We start from the raw sequence: 24,827 nt of genomic DNA on the forward strand, positions 1-24,827 counted from the left end.
GACAACCATATGTCAGGAGTGCTCTGATGGTGTTTCCTGCTTGGCAGGGGGTTGGACTCGATGGCCCTTGTGGTCTCTTCCTACTCTATGATTCTATGACTCCCACTTCCACAAAGGGGCTCAGATTGTGCAAAGGATTCTGTTCTCATCATCATATAACTGAGAAGAGGCACCAAAGCATAAAACAAACAGGAGACGGAGGTGATTATGTGATACATTGCTGTATTGTACATGCAGTCATACATATTTAAAAATGTGCACATTCTGTATAAACAAGGTATTCCATGGGGACAGTGAATGACTTTCCCACTCTTGGCTTTTTGAGCATCCACCACCCCAAACTCCAGCAAATTTCATCCATCCTCAAAAATCAGTGCTGGGCTCCTTTCCTACTTCTTGGGGGGGGGGGGAGGATGAAATAGCTTCATGGTTGTGATTTCCCCCTTGCCCCTTCCCTGTGTAAAATCTTACATCTCTGTCCAGTGTTATTCCACTAAAATGGAAGGAAGGGCCAAGTGATTGGGACTGTTGGAGAAGTCGTTTTTGAAGTGAGCAGGGTGCGGTGGAGAGGAGTCCAGAAGATGCAGAGGGGGGTGGAGTGGGTACTGACAATAGATTTCTTCATGGCCTCCAAGTCAGAGATCCAGAGAGCCAAAGGCTACTCTGCCCAAAGCTGACTGCCCCCCCTTTGTCAAACACATTATTGCAGCTCAAATCTTTGTGGTCTGATGCAAGTGGTCTCTAGACGCCAAGAGCCAACCTTGTGTGGTGTTTAAAGAGCCACAGACTGGGCAGATACATTTTCAGTCCGCTTGGCCAAACTCCACCTCTGAGCCTAGCCTACTTTCGCAGTGTTGGTGAGGATAAAATCAGTGTGGGGAGAAACATGTACACAGCTTGGACCTCCCTGGCCAGGCAATAAATAAATGTCATAAATTAATTGGTCTATGGAAACTCATGCCGCACTAAATCTTGATCTTTAAGGTGCCTCCAGACACATACAGTCCATGGCTGCTCAGTGCCCTCGGGCCAGCACTGCAAAGGAAGCCACTTTTGGACTCTCCGCTTGCCAGTCAACAAGCCAGGATTTAGCTATGTATTCAGCACTCCTAGTCACACTTGTGTTGGCCCTCAAAATAGCTACTTGAATCAGCTGCTGTTGCCATTTTACAGGTGGGTGAGAGGAAGAGGGCCAAATGTTCAAGGGCCAGGCAAACACACCTGAGAGCTTGGAGAGGTCTCTATTGCCAAGAGGTCGCGGGGAGCAGGCTGAATTTCCCCTGCAAAATCTTTCTCTAACCAAGCTTCTGTCTTTTCAGCATGCCCTTCAGTGGCGCACTGTCCCGACCCCAACTTTCACGCCTTGTGCTGCCCTTTAGAGCAGACCAGGTGGTGGGAGGAGGAACAGACGGAGCGGAACTGAGTGGCCGCCTTCCCTCTATTTTATTAGCATTGATCCAGCAACATATCTGAGGAGTTCTGGCTGACAGACGCCTCCACATCTCTTGCCCTGGAAGGTCCAATCAGCACCATCCTAGCAAGCAAATGTGCACTTCTCCATCGCTGACCTGCCTTGCTCTCTAAAATACTAATTTCCTGTTGTCAGGACGATCCCAGTCTTCCCTGCCAGTTGGTGTTTTCATTGGAAACCAAAACAGATGCCAGTAAATATGTCAGCCAAAACCTCGTTTAGCAGAAATAATACATTATCATCAACAAGCATAATCTTCTAGCTCATGCGTGGATGGATGTGCAACCACACCACACACACACACACACACACCACTTCCCTTGGCAGGCAGAACCTCGGAAGATTCTCCTCTCCTGTGCGGCAGGCAGGGAAGGCGCAAAAGGGACCCTGTTCTTGGGATTTGCTGTAAGGCGCCAGCGGCTCCTGACTGCTCAGGCTTCTTTTGCAGCTGGGATCTGTCAGCCAAGGAGGGGAATGGGAAGGTGACCCAACTGGAACCTGCCATGGGGCTGTGCCTATTTGGGAGAATCAGCCCCAGAACACGTCCATCAGGGCCCTGGGCCAGCCACCTTCTTGCAACCTTGCCCACTTCACAGGAAGGTTGTAGGGATGGCAGAAAGCACTTTGTACACATCCCTAACTGGGGCAGCTCAACCCCTTGCTCTGCCTTGGCCTTGGTCCAGCCACCCTTGGCCTTCCTCAGAGTCCACCTCAAGCAACCAGGACTTGTAGTGGGGCCCTTTGTGGGGCTCAAAGGTGGCAATGGATTCTTTCTGTCCAGAGTGTTCCTTCCCCCACTAAACCAGCTAACACTCCTTCAAGTGGCTTCTAGCCTTATTCAATGAAAAGAAGAGGGCAGCCTACATTTCACTTTACATCTCTCTCTCTCGCTCTCTCTCTCTCTCTCTCTCTCCCTCATCTACACACTCAAAGCTTGGCTCTCCCTTGGGGAGAGTGCAGGACAGTGCACAGTGCAGGAGCTCAGCCTTCTTGGGTCCGTGTGCCAGCCAAGTGGAAGAAGCAGGTTATTGCTTTGTTGAGGAGGGTCTCGGCACAGAGGGCAGTTGTCTGCCAACATACTCCTCATTATTAAAAATGACAGGGTTCTTACAAGGCACTGCATCTCCCCCAGCATAGCCTCCACCTTGCTGGCTCTGGTCTGGCGGGCAAAGGTAGGTTGGTCTCCCTCTTCCCTCCCTGCACTGGGAGTCCTCAGCCGCACAGGAAGATGCCTGTTAGGCGTGCATATAAATGGTTTAAAAACAAGCACTCAGCTCAACAGAGATTTCCAAATATGTCACTTAGAAAAATGAGAGAGAGGCGAGGTTCTTTAAAGCCCAAGCGTAATGCTCCCGTTACTTGAAAGATGCATAGTTGATGAAACAAAGGACAAAAGTCAGCTACAGCAAAAAGACCTGAACAGCCCCCTGTGTTGTTTGCGTGGAGCACGTTGTCCATCCATTGGGTGGGGGATAGAAGCCCAGAGACAGGGAGAAAAAGAGAGAGGCAGATGCCCCTGGCCAGGGCTGCCCTTCAGCTTGGGGGAAGTCGTATGCAGTGCAGTGCCTGCCAGTGAACAGTGCAGGCTGTGGCACTGAGTGGAGGAGCTCCCAGCTCACTTGGCATGTGGATGGTGCTAACCAAACCCACCCTGCTAATGATGCCGCTCTCATCCACGTGCGAGCATCAGGACCAGGGCGGTGCTAGGTGGCCACTTGGTGCTTTCCAGGCGAGCTGGAGCTCTGTCCGGTGCTGCTACCACCCGGCCGAGCCGCATCAGGAGGCTCTGGTGGCAGCAGCAGGCTCTGCCAGGGTGCCAGGGTCTTCCCCACCTTGCTGGGTGCTGGCACTGGGCCAGCCATGATGGGCAATGCTGCCACTAGGTTCACGGCACCCTTGGCAAGTGTGGTGCGACAGAGGCCCCTCAGTACGGTCACTGCTTGCCTGGTCTAAGCCCTTGAAGTTGAACTGAACTGATGGCAGAGGAGGGGCAGCAGCACCCACAGCCCACTTGGTTCTCCTTGCGGGTGTTCCCAGCAGGGCCCCCCTCCCAGCCTGCCAGCAGTTCAGATCATCTTCATGTTGAACTTCCTGGCGCCCCCTTGCCCAGCCGCTGTGGTTGGGCCGTCCACCTTGCGGAAAGAGTACTCCACAGAGAAGTGGTTCTTGTGCTGCCCACGGCCTCGACTCCAGACAAAGAGGAGGAGGAAGCAGAAGAGCACCACGCCCAGGAAGGTGATGCACCCCATGGCAGTGGACACCAGGATAGTCTTGAGGTCAAGTGTGAACTTCAAGAAGACCTGTGTGCTGTTGTGCAAAGTGTCGTTGAAGTCACTGAGGTGCAGGGTCCGGTTTGCATAAAGGGCTCCATTGGCCAAGTGCCCCTTGATGGTCAGCGTGGCAAAGTATGTGTCATTGCCACCGGCATTGCTGGCGATGCAGATGTAGGTCCCACTGTCTTGGACCTGTGTGTAGCGGATCTCCAGTGTCCCACTGGGCAAGACGGCAACTCGCCCAGTACTCCTGGTAGTGATCATCCGATGCTGAGGAGAAACCCAGACGATGGAGGGGGTGGGCTCTCCGTCCGCCCGGCACAGGAAGGACACAGCCTGCCCTTCATAAGCAGTGATGTGCTGGAGCTTCCGGTCCCTGATTTTTGGCTTTTGGCAGGTGAAGTACTCAAAGAGCACAGAGTCTGGGAAGTCGCGCAGGGCGTCACCCTGGATCTCGGGTGGTGAGGAACACATTGGCGGTTGGCCGTTGAAGTTGAGCGTCTTCCGACGCTGGAGGATCCAGAGGAGGCGGCAGTCGCAGACTAAGGGGTTCCGGTCCACCCTGAGTGTCTCCAGAGTGTTGACGGAGTGGAAGCTGCTTTCTTCCAAAGTGGACAAGAAATTGTTGGAGAGATTGAGAAGGCGGATTTGCCTCAAGCCATACAGCGCCTGGGGCTCTACCAAGGCCAACAAGGCACCCACCATGTGGAGCTCTCTGAGCCGGATGAGGTCCCGGAAGGCGCCCTTGGGGACTGTGCTGATGGGGTTGTAGGAGAGGTTCAGGTACATGAGATGCCCCAGGTTCCTCAAGGCAGCTGTTGGGACAGCAGTGATGTTTGTGTACGTGATTGAGAGTGAGGTGAGGTTGAGTCCTTGGAAGCCATTTGGTGATATGTCCTCCAGGAACGGCCAGTTGTCAATTTCTAGCTGCCAGAGGTTGCAAAGCTTTTTGAAGTTTTGGTCTTCCACTGTGGCAATGCTCAGGTGCCTGAGCCGGAGGGCCTGTAGGTTCTGGAGGCGAGAGAGCGACTCTGCGGAGATGTCTGTCAGGTTGCATTTTTCTATTGTCAGCTGCTGCAGGCCCAGGAGGCCGGAGAAGGCCTTCCGAGAGACATAAACCAGGTCATTGTCCCCAAGGTCCAGGATCCTGAGGCTCCTCAGGTCTTGAAATGTGTAGTCCAGGAGGATGACAATCTTGTTCTCGCTGATGTCCAGGATGGTGAGGTTGGAGAGCTTGGTGAAGACGCCCGCGGGGAGCAGTTTGAGCTGGTTGCCACGAAGGCGCAAGACCTGCAGGTTCAGGAGGTTGCTGAAGGCACCCGGCTCTACACTGGCGATGATGTTCTCACTGAAGTCCAGCTCCTCCAATAGTGGAAATGGGGACAGGTCCCCCGAGTTCAGGCAGCGGATGCGGTTCTTGTTAAGCTCCAAGATCTTGGTCTCTGTGGGAATCCCCTCAGGGATTGCGGTGAGGCGCTTGCGGTGGCAGCTGACGGACTTGATCTGGGGGATACAGTCACAGCGTGCTGGGCAAGCCGCCACTGAGGCTGTACTCAGGAGGACACAGTGAAAAACCAAGACCAGAAAACAGCAGCAGCATGTCATGGTGCAGTGCATGGTCCTACGGGCATCCTACTATCTTCCCACGCACCTGCAAGAGAGAGGGAGAGGAGGGAGTTACAGACATAGGTGCAGCTGCTCTGGCAGGCCTCTGCCATGGGAGCCCCTGCCCCCCCCCGGCAGCTGCACCAAGGCCATTGGCATAGCCAGGATTTTTGTTATGGGAGGCAGGACTTACTTAGGTGGGGCAGGACTTTTCTGGTGGGTGGCAGAACCAATGGGATTGGGCAGTGAAATATTTCTTTTGTTTTACTTGATCTAGGGGGCAGTTGTCCCCCTGCCCCACTTGGCTACTGAGACACATAGCAGCAAACAGGCCATGGAGGAGCAAGGAAAGGCAGGTGAGTTGGTGGGGATGAGACCAAGCTGAGTAATATGAATCATTAAAACTAAAGTGCGCATGAGGCCCAGGCGAGAAGAGAAGAGCCTTCTTTAGCCTACCAGTTTCATTTCCTTTGAGGAAGAAGCCACCCCACCCCCGGGCTCTCGAGAGGAGGGCTGCCCTTGCCCTGTTCTGCAAGTCCCTTTGCATATGGGTGTGCCATGGCCTTGGGATGACAGCCACTCTCCCCACAGGCAGAGCAGAGAAGATGGGAGGTGCCTTGGGGCAGAGACCCTTCTTTCCTTTGCTTGTGCCCTGTACAAGCAACCTAGCTTACACACACAGCCGCTGTACGATGCTGGCTTTGCTCTTCTGGAAGAAGCAAAGACTTTGCAGGTGTGTGAGAGAGAGACACACCATAATTGGGATGGCTTGCAGCTGGGTGGGGCATGCCCACCTGCGTGTTGAAGAGCCCCCCCCCCAATCTTGCCCCCTCTCCAGAACAGAACCAAGCACTTGCACGTTTACATGTAGCAAAGAGGATTTTCCTTTTCCTGCAGATCACAAAATATCCTTGGCAGATTTCACATTTAAAAAACTGGTGATTGCAGAATCCATTCTTTGTAGATTATGGATTAGTAGCAGCAAGAGCAGCAGCAGCAGCTCACCCTTGAGGAATAATAATGCAAAGCCCCCTCTTTAGGCAGCTAAAAATAAATTGGACTCAATTTTTCTTCCCTTTTCAGGGAGTGGAAGAGAAGCAGGAATTTGTTTTGCAGCCATTTAATTTCCTGCTCCCTTTCTTATATAATAACTTAGTGTACACTGAGGTCTTGAGGGTGGGAAGCAGAGGGGACTCAGGTAGTTTTGACTCAAGTGCAGTCCCGGTGGCAGAAGGGAGGACCCCTTCCCAAAGAATCTCACTGAGTTACCCTAGAAAAGTCTCTTCCTCAGTGGTCCTCTAATGTAAAATCAAAGGACAGGAACTGATCTCCCAGCACTGCATATTGGCTTCCACACTCTTCAACTTTTACATAAATGATATGGCGCCACACGTAGCACTGGCGCAATTCCCTACCCCATCAATTAGCAATAGGAAAATATCTTGTCTGCTGTATGCCAACGATGTGGTGCTCCTATCACTCCCGATTAGGTCTTAACAATCTGCTTACCATTATTGCAAGCAGGAAGACCTCGCCATGAATTACCCCAAGACCAAAATTATGGTCTTTGGGAAGCGTAGTCCCAGATTCAAATGGAAAATGGATCAGCAGGATCTGGAGCAAACACACTCCTTCAGATATCTGGGAGTTCTCTTCACTGAGATGCTATCATGGAAGGGAAGGGGCACATTGAGGCTACGAAACTCAAAGCGCAGAAAGCTTGTGGCCAGTTACTAGAACCTGTGCTGAAAATCTTTGCCAGCAAAGTGGTTTCCCAGGTGCTCCATGGAGTGGCGATATGGGGCATGGACCTAAAGGCTAACAAAGCCTTAGAAATAGTGCACAACGAATTCCTCAAGAAAGTGTTCTCACTCCCCAACGGGACCCCAGCTGCTGCTCTTCTTCGTGCTGAAGCTGACGTGACAACAATGCAGGCTAGAATTGCCTAAATTTGCCTAAATTATGTGAAAAGACTTCAGTCTCTTTCGGAGGAGAGATTCCCTGCTATGTCTTACACAGAACGGGAACAGACCAAATGCTGGAAGGTTGGCATCCAATGCCTCTTGTCCCAATATCAATTACAAATCTTCAGGTGACCACGAAGATGGATAAGAGGCACTTAAGAGACTGTCTCTTTAGGTCCGAAGCAGAAAGCAATCTAACCATGATTGCTTCTACCAAGAGCCCACCATGGTTTCCACTTATCAAAACCGAGCATGCCTGAGCCAGATACCTGACAAAGTTCCCACTTGCTGTATTAAGAATCGCTTTTACAGAACTACGATTCCAATCGATACCCTCGGTGGTGTTGGATGGGTGGTACGGCAGAGTACATTATGAAGAGAGATTCTATCCATGTGGACAACCCTGCGTCGAGGACCTGTGCCATTATTTATTGCAGTGCCCGTTATACATAGACCCAAGAGACCGATTTATAAAACCTGTTTACGAATGGAAGACATTTGAATAGGTTGGAAAGGGTGAAATGGCTGCTGAGTGACACCAACGACTTCGTTACTTATAAAGCAGCACTTTATGTGCTGGCAGCTTAGAAGATCAGGAGGAAGGAACTAGACACAATAGCGATCAACTGCAAAGGGGATTCAGATATTTAATTTGGCACATCTTAGCTGAGAATCTTCTGCTATTCTATTCCATTTGATGCAACAAATAATTTTAGTAGCCATGACCATGGTTTTATTGTATATCAGTGCCCAAAGATTTTTATGGTTATTGGTGTGTGTGTGTGTGTGTGTGTGTTTCGTTCTCCTTCTGAATGATGCCATGGCCTATGGCTAATGCAATAAAAAGTTTAACTGGAGATCTCCCAGCAAGAGCATCAGAGATGGGAGAGACTTCTATGGGGGGGGTCAAGAAGAGCCCAGGAACACGAGACGGGGTGTGTGTGTCAAGGGCCAGGAGCAACTAGATGTTATGCACTTGCCCCAAGGTGGCTGGCTTCCTGCCTCTACCCCCTGATGTGGCTGAAGGATGGTGGGGAAGAGCTTGGTGTTGTGCACTTGGGCCTTAGTTGTTGTCAGACAGTGTGGGGGGTTGTTAACGACTCACAATATCTTTCTCTTTCCTTCATTGCCTGCATTTAAGCTGCCAAATCTCCCTCTACCACCCCACACAACTGTGTTTTCCTAGGAATGGTAAAAAGTGTTGCAAATACAGACTGGCAGCTGGAGAATTCCTCTGCAGATGATTTGGCTGCTAGAGCCATGAATATTAGTCTTTAAAATAAATCTTATGACTAATTTTCTGAGCTCCAACCAGGGTAGTTGCCGCAAACACTGCATTTCTGGTCCCATCACCTCCTGGCAAATAGAAGGGGAAGAAATGGAGGCAGTGAGAGATTTTACTTTCTTGGGCTCCATGATCACTGCAGATGGTGACAGCAGCCACGAAATTAAAAGATGCCTGCTTCTTGGGAGAAAAGCAATAACAAACCTAGAAAGCATCTTAAAAAGCAGAGACATCACCTTGCCAACAAAGGTCCGTATAGTTAAAGCTACGGTTTTCCCAGTAGTGATGTATGGAAGTGAGAGCTGGACCATAAAGAAGGCTGATTGCCAAAGAATTGATGCTTTTGAATTATGGTGCTGGAGGAGACTCCTGAGAGTCCCATGGACAGCAAGAAGATCAAACCTATCCATTCTTAAGGAAATCAGCCCTGAGTGCTCACTGGAAGGACAGATTATGAAGCTGAGACTCTAATACTTTGGCCACCTCACGAGAAGAGAAGATTCCCTGGAAAAGACCCTGATGTTGGGAAAGATGGAGGGCACAAGGAGAAGGGGACGACAGAGGATGAGATGGTTGGATAGTGTTCTCGAAGCTACCAGCACGAGTTTGACCAATCTGCAGGAGGCAGTAGATGAGAGGAGTGCCTGGCGTGCTCTAGTCCATGGGGTCATGAAGAGTCAGATACAACTAAACAACAACAATGGGACAACAAACATACATGCCCAGGTCATTATGGCCAATGAAAGGATCCTGGATCTGCATTAGAATTGAGGTTGGCTGCTGTCCCATGAAACTAATGCTCTGGAGATGCTTTAAAGAGGAATTGCAGGAAGGGGTGTCATTAGCACAGTCCTCCCATCAGAGTACCGTCCTTTGCTGCCCTTTTACAGAACAGCCACTTCTTTGGTTAGGAGCCATGGCAGTCAGAACAGGTTCAAAGGCAGATTCAATTTGTTTTGTGGACACATCCTCAGTGACTGCCTTGCATACTTTGCCAGACAGCGAAGATGATCCCAGGGGCCGCCTCAGAAGGACTCAAATCAAAGGATCCCCAAAGGCAAAGCATTATTCTTGAACAAAGGAGGTGTCTATTTGCTTCTCTGGTAATAGGGAAAGTCCCCCCCCACCTCATTTCTTCCTCCTTATCCTCACCCACAGCCTGCTCATCTGTTCTACTCTTGGTTTTGAGCTCTCCAAGCATGTAATATGTTCAAGAGAATTGGTCCTCCGGGGTCAACAACACTTTGCTTCCAACAAAATGTGCTTTTCTGCCTTTTAATTCATATTAACATTTCTCTTGGTGTCCAGGCAAGAAAAGGCCCTTAGGGGCTTCCTGGCCAGCGGGAAGAGGGGCTGGAATTTGAGCGGGGGGGGGGCAGTTGGGGAGGCTTCTCAGCCCCACAGGCTCTTCTGCCTTTTATCTGCACCAAGTATCTGGTGGGCGAGGAGCAGGCAGGGAGAAAGCAAGGGAATGCACCTAAGCAAAATTTTCTGTCGCAAAAACAAAGCGAACCCCCCCACTAAGTACAGATGTCCTTCCTGCTTCTTAAGTGCAGCCTTGTGCTTACATTTTGCTGACTTCCTGGAAGGAATCCCAAGGTGGGTCCACATTTTCCAAGGCAGGGTGAATGTCAGCTAGCTTGATAGGCTAGGCTTAAGTGGAGGAAGAGGATGTGGCTCAGCAGTTACCAGATCTGGAGCGAGCCTCTGTGGGCCCTCCCTCCCTGGGATTCCCTCCCTGTTGAAGCCCTCGTCTCCCATAGGTGTCTATCCTAAAGGTGGAGAGTGAGGACCAGGAAGGCATCCTGCATTTGTCATCCAGAGGGGCTCAGGTCCCAAATGCTGCCAAGGGGGCTGCACTCCAGGTGGAATGGGCTGTGGTGCCTGAAGGAGCGCACCCCCCGGGCCCCCATAGCACCTGGTAATACAGGCCTTTATCCAGCAAGTGAATGATGGGGGGGTTGTGCCCCCTGGATCTTTGCTGGAAGGAAACAAAAGTGGGCTCAAGTTCTAGAAAGTCACCCTTTGATCACCCCTCCAACTCCTAGCCAGGGACTCTCACATTCTTGGCTGAGACTGGAAGCTGTTGCTTTCATTGCCCCCCCCCCCGGAGTTCTGGGACGGGAAGGGTCTTTCCTCTCACACTATGATTTGGGTTCTGGAGGACCTTGCAAGCAGCAAAAGCCCCTTGGGCAAGCAGTGATGGTTCCTGGCATTATTCCTGTGGCCACCATCTGGGACCCGGGTGCTGCATTTGTGGAGACCCCCCCCCCCTTGAATCAAAGATGGATGTACGGAATTTGCTTTGCTTCCCCTGCAGCTCCTCCTCCGCTGCCATTTTACAGTACTGTTGCTTCTTATGTATTTAAAGTTTCTTTTAATTATTTGGTTTTATATTGCTAGCAGTTTGCTTCTCAAATTCCTTCTCTGTCACTGTAACACACACTCTTCTTAATGGTATTTAGCTTATTTGTTCCATTTGTCATACAGCTGAGCAAAGCAGTGAGAAAGAAAACCAGAAGCAGGGAGATGGAGCCAGGCTGCTTCCTGGAGCAGCAAACTTTCCTGTGTCCACGCGCTCAAGTCTGCTCCTTTCCCCACTGGGAAGCCTCAGAGCAGAGCCCCCCCCCCCCAAACTGGGGACGGGCTCCTGTCCCCTCCAGCTGCCTCCTCCTCTCATGCACCCCATTGACAGCTCCAGCTCTTGGGGGGCGTCCTGTCTCTAGCTCCCTCCACTCCCTCTCTGTCTCCTTAGCCTTCTTTTTGACACACCACAAATACCTCCCTGGGTCATATTTAATGGAAAAAGCAACCGCGTCCCCCTTTCTTTGGGCAGGACATTCCGCAGCTCACATTACGGCTAAACAAGGCGAGGGAATTGAATTAGGAGGCCGGCTGCTCTGGGAAGGGGCTTTGCGGGCGGCGGGGATTCTTTGCAAAGCCTCCGCTGAGCCTTCATTGATTAAAAGCTAAAAGAGGGGGATGGTCCGCCTGCCTCCGGCCAGGCTGCTCCTGATCCCGGGGCGGAGGGAGGGGGCCAAACGCCGTGGCGCCCCCCCCCGCCCCCAGCCTCTATATTCTGCGCTTGTCAGGCTTGGCTGCTGGCCCTCCGTGGCCTGGCAACGGACTCAAGGCTGGTCGGGGGCCCGAGAGAAGCCTCGGAGAGTTCTCGCTGGGTTGACCTCGCAGCCTGGGCTACCCTGCGGGGCTGTTGTGAAAGGCGAAGGCGAGCGGCAGCGTGGCTCGCAGCGGAGCAAAGGGCCCGACCACGGCGCCGGGACGAGCCCTTGGCTGGGGAGGCTGAGAAGGGCGCTCCTTTGCGGGTCCCCGTCGGAAGCAGAGCCCGCCGCCTGCGCTAGCGAGGAGGATGAGCCCAGCTGGCAGGCCGGCGGCGGCAGCGCAACTCCCTCCGGCCGCGAGAGGCGGGCAGCAGCCGGGCCTCGGACCTGCGGCCAGGAGCGCTGCCTCTTCCCGCGCCCAGCAACCCGGGGAAAGCGCCGCACCACCTGTGGGTCCGCCGCCTCGCATCCGCTCACCTTAGTCGCCGGGCGAGGCCAGCGCTCCTGCCTGGCATCCGCGGGGGGTTCCCGGCCAGGCCCTGGGGCGGGTGCCGCTCTCTGGTTCCACCACTGGCCCCTGAACCCCAAGGCTGGGGCTCATGGCGCGCAACCCGGCGGCTTGCAGCAGCTCCTCCGCCGCCCTTCCAATGGGGCAGCGGCGCGCGGGGAAGAGCAGGCGCGCTCTCTGTCCCCAGCCGAAGCCGGGCGGCGGAGGGGGGTCGCTGGCTGCAGCCGCCTCGCCTCGCCTCCGTTCTCCTCTCGAATCAGACACAGACGGCTGCTGACAGCGAGGAGAAGGGGCGGAGAAGCGCGGCGTGGGCAGCGGGAGGGGGCGGGGGGGGCTCGCAAGAGAAGCGCGCCCCGCGGGACTGAACCAGGTGCCTCTCCTCGGCTCCCGCAAGGCGACGTGCCCGTCTTGTGCTCTCCGCAAAAGGCGCCAGATCAAAGCGGCGAACGGTACAGATCCACGCCACGCCCCCCGCGGAACAGTCGTGCCCCCCACATCACAGGCAGCTCAGAGTTAAACTCTGGAACTAACTCCCTCCCACAGGAGGCAGCGATAGCCACCAATCTGGATGGATAAATTCATGGAGGGGGAAGAGGGTTATCGAGGGCTTCTAGCCACAGTTGTCTCTGCCCTACATCCACAGTTTGAGGCAGCAAAACTTCCAAACACCATTTGCTGGAAACCACAGGAGGGATTCCCTTGCGAGCATCTGGCCGGCCCCTATGAGAACAGGATGCTGGACCAGGTGACCCCTCTTTGGCCTGATCCCGTAAGCGCTTCCGACGTTCTTGTGCCCCAGAAGTGTCACACACACCCCCCCTCTGTAATATGGACTCCGCGTTTGTGAGCAGGGGCTGGGAGGTCTGGATTTACCGGGTGATTTTGGAGTAGGTTAGGACGACTCCCATTTGTTGAACAAGAGGAACGGTTTGCAACACACACGCACATTCCAGATTGTGCTGCTGAAAATAAGAAAGTTTCATGGAGTCAGGAGTGGAAGGAACGGGATTCCGATTGTCAGGCTCTTAATGCTAAATGTATAGTGTTAGTCCTACTCTGAGTAGACCCATTGAAATTAATGGGCACGGCCTGGAGATTGTTTCAGAAAAGAAAGCTGAGCCATTGCTTCTTCAGGTAGCTGTTCCATGGCTGTGCAAAGCGAAACACAGGATTCCTCTGGGGTGACCCAGAACTCAGCTCAGACATCAGTGCTTCTTCCTTCCTCCTCATCCTGGACCACTTTTCTCCATTTACTGCCAGAAACATGGAAGCTGGGTCCAAGCATGGCAGGTGCCTGGGGCAGAAGCACCGAGGATGTAGCTGTGGGCTGCTCTGGCCTGGCAGGGGCCTCCACATAAGACAGCTTTGTATTCTGGATGTCTGACATCCCTCCTGCCTTGTAGCATCTTGTTCTCATGCTGTGACAAACCCAGGGAATTCATTTTGATGGGAAATTGAGCCCCAGCTCCTGGGAGGCCCAAACAGCAGCTGCTCCCCATATGGTCTGGACCACTGATGGGTCGATGATCCTTTCCAGTCAAATGTGGTGGGACACATTCCTTGAAGGGACACCACAGGCCCCTCAAGAGCAGTCATCTTGCAGCACTTCTTAGGTCTCTCCCCATCACACACACCTTTGCCATCTTGATGCTGGCCATCTGCTACACTGGCTGCTTGCACATTAGATCTGAACTCTACAGCAGTAGAAATTTAACAGTTTATTGCAATGAATATACACAGAGTAGGTGACGTCTTCTAAAGAGACACATTTCAGGAGGGATCAGCACTAAAACCAGAAGCAGTGGCAGGTCAGGGGAATGAATCATAATCTGTCATCTCACTTTAGCTGAAGCAGCAGCAAGGAGGAGAGACAGATTGACAAGGCCAGGCAAGGGAAGGCTCCCTCATTTGTAACCCTGAAATGCTGGGCTTGGCTGCAGCCTGAGGTGGCTTTGCAAACATCAGCACTTGCCCCCTAGAACCCCGCCCCACAAAGACCACTGTGCATAGGAGACCAGGAACTCAGAACAAGGCAGTGATGGCTAGGAGGGGTCCTACGATAAATAGTTGCCCTCTGCTTCTGCTGAGTCTGGAAGGGAAGAAATCGAAGGGTGGATCTCTCCCAACACCTCACCTTGGTGTGCCAACAAACTCTTGGCTGAAGTGGTGATGGCGGAAGCTGGAGTAGAGTTACGGCAGTTCATCCATTATGCAGACACCAGAACTTGGCACATGGCAGGACAGAGGGAAGGCAGAGAGGTCCCTCATTACGCTCTCCTTGTAATGGAGACCATTGGAAGGGAGCCCAGCAGGTTTTTCCGCAGAGAGAACAAGCAGCTCTTGCAACGTGTGCAGAGCAGGGAGCGAGTGTCCACCTAGGCACAGCCGTGCATGCTTGAATCTTTGGGAACAGGGAAGAGTCCAATGTACAAATACCATTATTGTCATCACCCACTGTGCTTTGTCTGGGGCATGGACCAGAATTTAGCACCTTGAGAAACTCAGCGTTTGCATTTCACAAAGAACATTTAGAAATTCACCAATTTCCCAGCCCTCATGACTGTAGAGAAACAAGCCGGAAACTTCAGCTGTGTGAGATCACAAGGTGGATATCCATGTGCATGTGTTTTTGATGCCCAGAAAGCCAAAGCAGCGTCACACCAAGTGGAGTGCAGACTCCTTGGGGGGATGGCAAACAGCCACCAAAGAACAGCCAAGCCATCCTTGGCCACAGGCACTGAGGCTCACAAGTCTTGGAGGCTGTCTCCCCGCTCCTGTCCCAGCCAACCTCAGCAAGTCATGTTCTTTCTCCCTCCTCCCATGAGCAAAAGTCAAGGGGAGATGAGAGGGTCCAAGACCACAATAACAGACTACAAAGTGAGGAAAACATCCTTGTGGACAGGGAATGTTTGAACAGGACACCCCTAACACGCTGAATGATGTTTTTCTTCTTCTTTCTGTTTTATTAAATTTGCTTGGTAACATAACATTATTATATATATATTCTATAAAACAAAGAATACAGAACAAAATTCATTCATACTACAAAGCCTAACTACATAACATTAATATATATGGTTTATGAAAAAAAGGCTTACATAACAAAATCCATTCAAAATACCATCCAGTTTACTTTTTCTTTTTCCCCTCCCTCCCCACTCCAACCCCCCCCCCCCCGGGTCAGGCCTTCCTTCTTCATATTTTTATCCATGTACACAGTCTGTTCATTCGAGCTTGTATGTTAGGGTTGGCTTCCCCTCTTTCTATCCAGTTCCTGTAAAATGCCCATTTATTTGTGATTCTTTGGCATTTACTTTCCCATCTATCCTCTACCACTATCTGTGCAAATATTTCTGACTACGTATTCAAAAACATAATCATTCCATTTTTTCATATTCCATTTGGCCTTTTATTTCCATCCCAGAGCAATGACTGCCATTCCAGCTAGAATCATAATCTTGTACAACTCTTGCTTATTGCTCTTTACTTTGTTATTTCCCAGTATTCCCGAAAATAACAAATCCCTATTAACTTCTATGTTTATTTGAAATAGTCCAGAAATTACCTTTATAACCTTTTGCCAATATTCCTATATTCCACATGTGTGAATATAGTCCTTTTTCCTGACCACAATGCCGTCATTTGGGACTAAACCCTTTCACTATATACGCCATTTGTGCCGGAGTTCTATACCATTTTAATAAAAAATTTCTACTTAATTCTTTATACTTTTCTATTTTAATATTGTTTATATTCTTCATCAGTTCTTGAGCTGTGTTTGGAAGGATCGTACCTTCCTGCTCCCATTTAATCTGGATTATCCTTATCATTCTTTCTTTGTCGCTTATCATCCGTTTATGTAAGATCCCTGCTATCCCTTTCTCCGTTATTTGTCTTTTATTCAGCACCATATCTATTTTCATTTCTGTCCTCATCGTTTCCTCTATTCTTTCCGTTTTTATTAAATCATAAAGTCATTGCACTTTCAGCCAATATTGTTTTCCTATTTTTTCTAAAAAACTTTTTTTGTAATTAAATTCCCTTCTTCATCAAATATATCTTTTTTTTAAATTTTTATTGGTTTTTCACCTTTTATAAAGACAAAATACACACAGAAAAGACAAAAGACAAAAACATGTATAATTTCAGAAAATCCTACTTTCCTAACCCTGTTCCCTGACTTCCCCCACCCCCCTCATGCATCCCAATTCCCAAAATTGTGTCAGCAAATTGGTATTTCTCCTCTTAACCATCTTAATATTACCTCTTTTATAAAGAAAAATAATTTTTTTCTAAGTTGGACTCAAATTCCCTTCCATCGATTTCCCATTTTGTCTTAGTTAAAGGTCATATTAACTAAACCCAAAGGTCTTGAGTGTTTTTAAAATTCTATTCTTCCCTCCCTCCCATCCCCGGTTTTCGTCCCTTCCCAATACATGTCCAGAATAGCAGTTCTTAGCCTGGGTTCCTCACGTCCGAGGCTTTCAAGTCTCTTTCAGTCCCTCTCCGCCGGTCTTGTTGGTAGTCCTTTATGTCGGTCGTCAAATCTCGAAAGAGTTCTATCACCATCAAACCATATTCTCTTCCCACAAGGACATTTGGAAACAGCTGCTGGAAAATTTCCACAAGGCCTGCATCTTCAGAGTCAAAGTCAGAGTGGAGGCCCCAATCATATTTCCTTATTTTAAGTTCCTGTATTCCATAAACTCCCGGGACCTCCTCCTTCGTCTTTTGCATCTTTCGCAGATTTGTGGTAGATATAATCCAAAAGTCTCCTTGCTTGTATTCCACAGATGTCAGCTTCTGGTTGGTACTTTCCAACTTTACTTTCTCTTTTTCTTGTTTAGTCTCTTCCACTTCTTTAGATATCATTTCCGATTCAGCTGTGGATTCTTTCTCATTCAGGTCCTCAATACATTCAGCGGAGCTGCTTGTTCCAGAAGTCAAGGTCATGAGTTGTTTATTCATAGCCAGACTCTGCTCTTGTAAGATTCCCACCAAATGAAACATTCTTTTGATTTCCACTAGTAACTTTCCATCCACAGCCATTGTAGTTTCACAGAGTTCCCCCTAGAGGGAATCTGGTTACTTGTTAGTCTTTTCTCCAACAATCCTCTAACTTATTGCTATTACTTTGTTTCCAACAATTTTAGTTCAATTGTAACTCATTTTAGTCCAGAGGGATCTTAAATGACAATTTTTCCGCTCTAAACTGTCCGTTTGACAGCTTTGACAGCTGTCAAACTCCGCACCTCTTACACAAGCTCAAAAACAGGACGCTCCCGGGCCCGGGAGGGGGGGTTGTTTACAACAAAAAGAAAGCTTCCAGAACTCCACTCTCCAGCTCAAAATTTCTTTTTGCCAAATCTTGGAAGTTAATGTCTTTTTTAACTCACCCCAGCTTAGTTCTTATATCGTTGCTTTAGATCGTCTGCAAGGGGGGGTGCGGACTTCCTTTTAGCACACCCCCTGGTCGTCTCAAATTCACGGGATAATATTCTTAAAGTCCAATTCCGTCTTACTCACGGGTTATTCTTTTCAGTCCGAATTTCAAGGAAGGAAGCCAGCACTCTCCAGTCATGGCTCGCGGCTTCGCTCAACCGAGGTAGCGATCGACTCTCAGCGCCACGCCACCCTCCGTATCCTCTCCACAGCCTTTAAAAAGGCTCTTCGTGGATCGGGGGGGCGCTTAAGGCACCCGCCGAGTCTTCAGTCCGCAGGCTTCAGCGCCTGCGGTTTTTAAGGGTCCCCGCATCGCCGGCGCGGCAAGACCCGTCCTCAATTGAGCCGATTCCCTCCGCAGCTCGGAGGGAATCCGCCATTTCCAGATCGCACCAACCCGGAAGTCTCCATCAAACATATCTTTTAATTTATAAAATCCCTGATCTTCTAATTTCTTCCACCAACCCGGTTCCCTTATATATATGCAGCCTTATCCTGCATATATTTTAATGGCGTCCACCTTGAGTATGTTGGCATCCATTTTGGTTTCCAATTCTTCCAAATTCCTAACGCAGTTTTCCTTGGTCCTATTGTCTTCTTAAAAGCCGTATTGATATCTCTATTAAATATCCCTTCTCTTCCTATTCCTTCATTTATTTCATTCTCCAGCCTTATCCATTTAATCCGATCCTTATATCCAATATCTATTAGATTTTTCAATTGGAATGTTTCATAATAAAATTCTAAATTCGGTATTCCCCATCCCATCTCTTCTTGAGATGAATAATTTACTATGTCTGGGGTTCTAACTCTTTTGCTTCCAAAAATCCAATTTTTAAATACCTTATTCCATGTTTTGAACCATATTTTCCTAATGGGTAGTGTAATTACTTGAAATAAATATAATAATTTCGGTACCAGAAAGATTTTAACTGCTCTAATCCTACCTAGAATTGATAAATTCTTATTTTCCCATGATTTTATGTCCTTCTTGATCTTCCTCCATGCTTCTTTGTAATTTACAACTGGAATCTTAGCAATATTTTTAATAATTACCCCCAAGTATTTAATTTTTTTCCTATTGATATCCATCTTTGTAATTTTTGCAATTTCCTTCTTCTCCTCATTATTTACATCCCAAAATAAAATTTAAGAGTTCTCCAGATTTACTCCCAATCCCGACTCCTCTTTAAAGTCCTTCAAGATTATAATAAGTTCTCTTACACCCTCTAAGGGGTTTGTAAATAATAATAAGATATCATCTGCATACATGTTTAACTTTATTTCTTCCTTTCCTTTCTTATATCCTTTTATCCTTACTGAGTTTCGTATTCTATCTGCCAAGTACTCCATACCCAATACAAATAGTAGTGGTGAGAGTGAACATCCTTGTTTAACTCCTCTTTGTATATTGAACTGATCTGAAACCCCCTCATTCACTCTGACCACAGCCTTCCCTTCTCTATACAATTCCTGGATTGCTTCCACAAAGTTCTCTCCTAATCCTACCTCCCGCATAATATTCCATAAGAAGGCCTTATACACATCCAATTTTAAGACCACCAATTTTCCTTTTACCCTGCTTGTTAATTCGTTTAACACATTCCTTATAGGATGGCCTATGTATCTTCCCTTAACAAATCCATATTGATCTTCCTTAATTATTTTAGGTGTACCTTTTCCAGTCGCCTTGCCAGGATCTTTGTAAATATCTTATAGTCTTGATTTAATAGGCTAATTGGTCTGTATGACCCCACCTCTGTAGGGTCCTTTTGCAGTTTTTCAATCACTACTATTTCCGCTAGTTTCCAAGTGTCTGGGGCTTTCACCCCTTCTAAGATATTATTAAATACTTTTTTAAGTTCTGAGCCCAGGATATCAATTGTTTCTTTATAACACACTGAATGATGTGCCCCATTTCCAGTCAGATTTCCAGTGGGTCTGAGTGGCCAGGAGAGAACCTGGCAGGGATTGAAGGAGCTTCAGAGCTGCTCTGGGGCACAAAGAGAGAGGCATCTTCCTGTGACACCTCACGCCTGGGCCTTTGATTCTGTGGCCAGGCTACAGCATCAGACGGCAGATTCCGGCAGAGAAATCCAGCAACTGACAAATTAAGTGGGTCTCTCTGCCCAGGGCTTCCCTTCCAAAATAGATTGCCAGTCCCTTTCTGGCTAATGAGGGAAGCACCCTGGGGGTGATTTGCTCTGGAAACCAAGCAGGGCGGGGGAGCTCCTCTGACACATCTGCTGCGGTTTCTGATAACCTCATTACCCAGCTGTTATTAAGGCTCCTCTTGCTTCAGGAGAGCAACCAATGCACACTGGCTTTCTATCTGAAGTCCCCCAGTGCTTAATAACAACCACCACAAGAGGGTGCCTTGGAAACCACCCCAAGCCACAACCAGGAAGCAGAGCTATGGAGATCCCTGCCACCTCTTCCTCCCGCTGATAGACAGGGAACAACTGGCAACTCGTGGCAGCTGCAGCAACCGTCTTGCTCAGCACAGATCCCTAGGCCAACCCTATCCCTTAGGGAAGAGTCTGGTTCAGAAGCAGATCACCTGCTTTGTATGCAGAAGGTCCTGGGTTCAATCCCCAACAGCACCTCCAGGTGGGGTTTGGAGAAACCCCCTCTCAGAAACCCCAGAGAGTCGGTTGCGCTGAGCTGGGTGGACCAGTAGTTTGGTTCTGTTTCTATGCTCCCTTCAGGCAGTGGCTCCTTGAAGGACATCAGAGGGCAGCATCTGCCTACTTTTACACAACTCTCACCTTTTTTTTGGTCAAAAGTTTTTTTAAAAAAACGTTTCCAGAATGAGATGTGCTGGAGCTGCAGCCCATGCTGGAAACATTCTCAGCCCTACCTAGAGATGCCGGAGGTTGATGCTCTCCACCCCAACCCTTTGTCCTAGAACCCCAAACATGCACATGCTCAGAAGGCCTTTGTTGCATTCGCTCACAGCTGAGCCTGACTGCAGAAATAGGCTGGGTCTAGTGAGCATGGATGGTATCTTCATTTTGATGGAGAAATGCTTCCCCTCCCCTTTCTGATTTAGAAATGGAGGAGGAAGAGAATTAAATTACACTGGCAGCAAGAGGTCCAGAGGTGTCAGAGTTGCTTAGCAACCAGAGGTTGTGGGTCTGTGATGGTAGAGCAACAGGCACCTTCTCCCACCAGGTGAGCACTGGGTGGGTAGAAGGAAGAGGCAGGCATTTTTACCTGGTGCATCACTCTGTGACCAACAAGTTTCTGTGGATGGCCCATTTGAGTGCCTGCTGTCCCCTGGGATACTTACAAGGCAAATGCCATGCAATTACACCCCCACCCCTCACCAATATACCACCCTAGATTCACAGAAGGCCAGTCTCACACCAGACCCAAATCCCATGCAGTCAGCTTTCGCTATGATCATATCCAGGTACAAACAGGTCATGGAAATCAAACAAAACCTATTATTCCAAACAAAACCAGCCTTGCTGAAAAAACAATTTACAGATCAAGCAGCCCCAAATTCATCCAAGCAAAAGGGCAGGTGTTCTGGAGTCACAGGTCTGTGACTCTTGCTTGGCCAGTTTAAAATACTTCTGTTGCCTTATTATAAAGAATGCAGGGTGGGGGAGATGTGGGGAAGTCCGTTGGTTATACAAAAATGTTTTGAACGGTTGGATTTTTTTCTTTTTTATTTTTTTCTATTTCCTTCTTATACTTCTCTTTTTTCCGTGTATATTCTTAACTTTGTATCTGGAAAATTTAATATTTTTTTAATAAAAAATAAAATAAAATAAAATACTTCTGTTGCCCACAGTGAGGCAAAGAAAGATTAAACTGCAGAGCAGACCCTGCAAGCCTGGATCCAGCCCATGCGTGCCCGGCTGAAAATCGGCTGCCCAGATAAATTTGTGAACATCTTTCAGTTCCTCCATGATAATAGGACAGCAACAACTAAAGATAACAATGGCTCTCAGTGAACAATTCACAGTGAGATCAAGTGTTAAACAGGGTTGTATTATTGCCCCAACTCTATTTTTTATCTTCATTGCCATGATCCTACACATTGTTGAAGGGAAACTCCTCACCAGGGTAGAAATCATATATCAAACAGATGGAAAGCTCTTAAGTAGGCTGAAAGCGAAGAGTAAGGTTACCATAACTTCTGTCATAGAGCTTCAATATGCTGATGACAACATAGTGTGTGCACACTCAGAGGATGACCTCCAAACCATCCTAAATACCTTCGCAGACGCTTATGAAAAGCTTGGCCTATCGCTCAATATCCAAAAAAACAAAGTGCTGCACCAACAAGCACAAAACAACCCCTCTGCAGCGCCAGAAATCCAACTCAACGGTGTAACATTGGAAAATGTCAATCACTTCTCCTACCTGGGCAGTTACTTTTCCACAAGGGCCGACACTGATGCCAAAATCCAGCATTGCCAGAGCTCTGCAAGTGCAGTTTTCTTCTGATTGAAGTGCAGAGTGCTTGAGGGACATTTGCAGGGAAACCAAAATGCTTATTTACAAACAAAGCTATTGTACTACCAACCTTACTGTATGCTAGTGAAACATGAAACTTATAAACGCCATCTCCAACTTCTTGAAAGATTCCATCAACAGTGTCTCCAAAAAATTTTACACATCACTTGGGAAGACAGGCAAACTAATGCCAGTGTGCTGGAAGAAGCAAAGATCACCAGCATCAAAGCAATGATTCTTCAACATCAGCTTCGTTGGACTGGCCATGTTGTTCGGATGCCTGATGATCGTCTTCCAAAGCAACTACTCTATTCTGAACTTAGAAATGGAAAGTATAATGCTGGTGTTCAACAAAAGAGGTTTAAAGACCCAAGGCAAATCTTAAAACATGTAGAATAAACACCGACAATTGGGAAACACTGGTCTGCGAGTGCTCCGGTTGGACAACAGCCTTTACCAAAGGTGTCATAGACTTTGAAGACACTTGAACTCAGGACGAAAGGGAGAAACAGGCTAAGAAGAAGACACGCTTGGCAAACCCACACCGTAATCAACTCCGACCCAGAAACCAATGTCCCCACTGTAGAAGGACATGTGGATCCAGAATTGGCCTCCACAGTCACTTATGGACTCACTCGGCTATGAGTGATCGCCGAAGAAGTTGCTTTCTCCATGAAAATCGAAAGAAACATTTGCAGATCGGCTTTGTTCATCCAAACAATGCAATCAAAAGCCAGTTTTAGGTAACCCTTTCATCAGGATAAATGAAATGGTTGCAATAGTAGTGAGCTCTTATTTCTGCTTGTTGTTAAGCAGAAACAACAAACTGGTGGAGGCTTCTGGCCTCTTATCATCATGAGAAGAGACTTAGCCAAGTAAAGGCAGCATCAAAAACTGCTGGGTCAGAGGAAGAGCATTGGCTGCGCCCACCTTGACTGGAAATATAAAAATCAGGCAGTTCATTGAACTTGTCTCCAACACATCCAGGTGGGGATGCTTGGAGAAACATAGGCATTCAAGGACCAGGCAGACCTTTCAGCTCCACCCAATGGAAGCCTCCGATTTCCCTCCCTCCTGTCCCCTTTGAAATCTGATGTTGCACACTTTTCGCTTTGAGAGGTTCAACACCTTTTAGGGAAGGAAGTGCAGGATTGGCACACAGGAAGACTCACCTTTTGTTGCATTCTCCAAGTGGAAGTTTTCATCTTAGGAAAGCAGGATGACAGAAGGGAAGGAACGAGAGATGTGTTGGGAAGATTTCTGAATTGTTTTTAAAGAAAAAAATGAAATCAGAGATGTTTTGCATGTCTGGGCCACAAAAGATACATGCCTCATTGCCATCACAAAGTATCATTCTCAGGGTCTGTGAGCTGCCCCCCCCCCCCGCATCACTAAAAGGAAGATAGCAAAGCCCTCAAATGACTCTACAAGCTGCAGGCGAGAACAGATGTTCTGCCTGGGAGGTTTATCATGCCTGGAACTGATACATAAAATAGGAATGTATTGCCAGGTCAGGAAAGCAGGTTGAGCTCCGTAGAGCAAATCGGCTGAAGCAGCCATGGACAGGCTTGTGAAATGGAGTCTGCATGGAATTATGAGTTAAGGCAGAGGGGCTCTCTGGGTGAATGGAGATCTTGAGCCAAGCCATTCAGGCGGACAGCTGCCTGCTCTGCACCTCCCTGTCATGCAAGATTTGCCCAGCCAGAGCACAGGGCGGAAGAAGCACCACCCGCATGCTCATCACGTACCACCCCCAGCCCAGGCGCATGGAGACGTATTTGGCGCATGGGCCTCTTTCTCCACATGCACCCCACTAGCCACCCTAACTGGGTTGTGCAAATTGCCCGATAGCAAATGCAATCAGCTTCCACCACTTATGTGAGAGGAATTTGCTTTGCAAGCCAGCCTGAGCATCCAGCACCTGTCTTCTGAAAACACTCACCACTGAACTGACCAAACCTTTTATCCGCTTGACCACATACAGAAGAGCCCTAAAGCCAGATGAGGGAGAGGGTGCCTTTCCTTTTCCTATGCATCACAATCATTTATCCAGTCACTATAAAAACAAAGGAAAGTAAGACAACTCTGTGCTTATTTTCCATGCTTGGGGGTGGGGTGGGGGAGGCAGCCAATGTCTGCCAACATCCAGTAAGGAACAAAGGCAGCAGACTGAGAAGTTAGAGGAGGATTTGCATAAATCCATGCAAGAGCCAGCCTCAGATTTATGCTTTGGAGACAGCGCCACGGGAAAAGGCTGACTGAAATCAGGACAAGCCTTTTGGGAGTGAGGGATCCAGGCACTGCTTCTTCCCACCACCACTCTGATAAGAAAGCTCTGCAGCTTCAAACTGGAACCATCACTGAGGCACCAGAGATCCATATTGATCAGGATGTTTGAAGGGTGGGGAGGAGAACTAGGCTTCCAGTGGCCTACTTGTCGCTGGGTTTTGAAAACCTGCAAAGACACAACAGCCCTTCAAATTAGGCATGTGCTTTTTACAAAAATGCTTCCTTAAGTTTTTCTCTGCTCTGCTACATCAGGAAGCCCCCAGTTCTGATCTTGGTTCTGTCACTAGGTGGCTGTGGGTTCAGCCCTTCCCTCTGCAATATGGGGGTAACATAACCCTGACCCACATTACAGAAAGGGGGAAATAGAGGAAGGTTTAAGCAAGGGCTAGTGGTGGGGTCCTCTCTGACAGGAGTGCCCAGCCAATTTAAGACACTGCTTCTGAGTTGCTGTTTTAATGGAA

At 48.7% G+C, this 24,827-nt stretch overlaps 1 protein-coding gene across 4 annotated transcripts in view; it reads right to left on the bottom strand.

Moving 5' to 3' along the window:
* Positions 1-202: 202 nt before the first annotated feature.
* The window catches only part of LINGO3 (leucine rich repeat and Ig domain containing 3), a 36,805-nt gene continuing 12,180 nt past the window's right edge, over positions 203-24,827 (bottom strand). For 2 of the 4 annotated variants that reach the window (XM_082206918.1, XM_082206920.1), the window contains exon 2: positions 203-5,395. In XM_082206918.1, the coding sequence (XP_082063044.1) occupies positions 3,538-5,361 (1,824 nt within the window). In that variant the 5' untranslated portion in view covers positions 5,362-5,395 and the 3' untranslated portion in view covers positions 203-3,537. Of the gene's footprint in view, positions 5,396-12,134; positions 12,361-23,249; positions 23,335-24,827 lie in introns of those variants that run through there. The other 2 variants (XM_082206919.1, XM_082206917.1) reach the window with 2 other exon arrangements.

Source organism: Podarcis vaucheri (genome assembly GCF_965113315.1).
Source record: "Podarcis vaucheri genome assembly, chromosome: 18".
NCBI lineage: Eukaryota > Metazoa > Chordata > Lepidosauria > Squamata > Lacertidae > Podarcis > Podarcis vaucheri.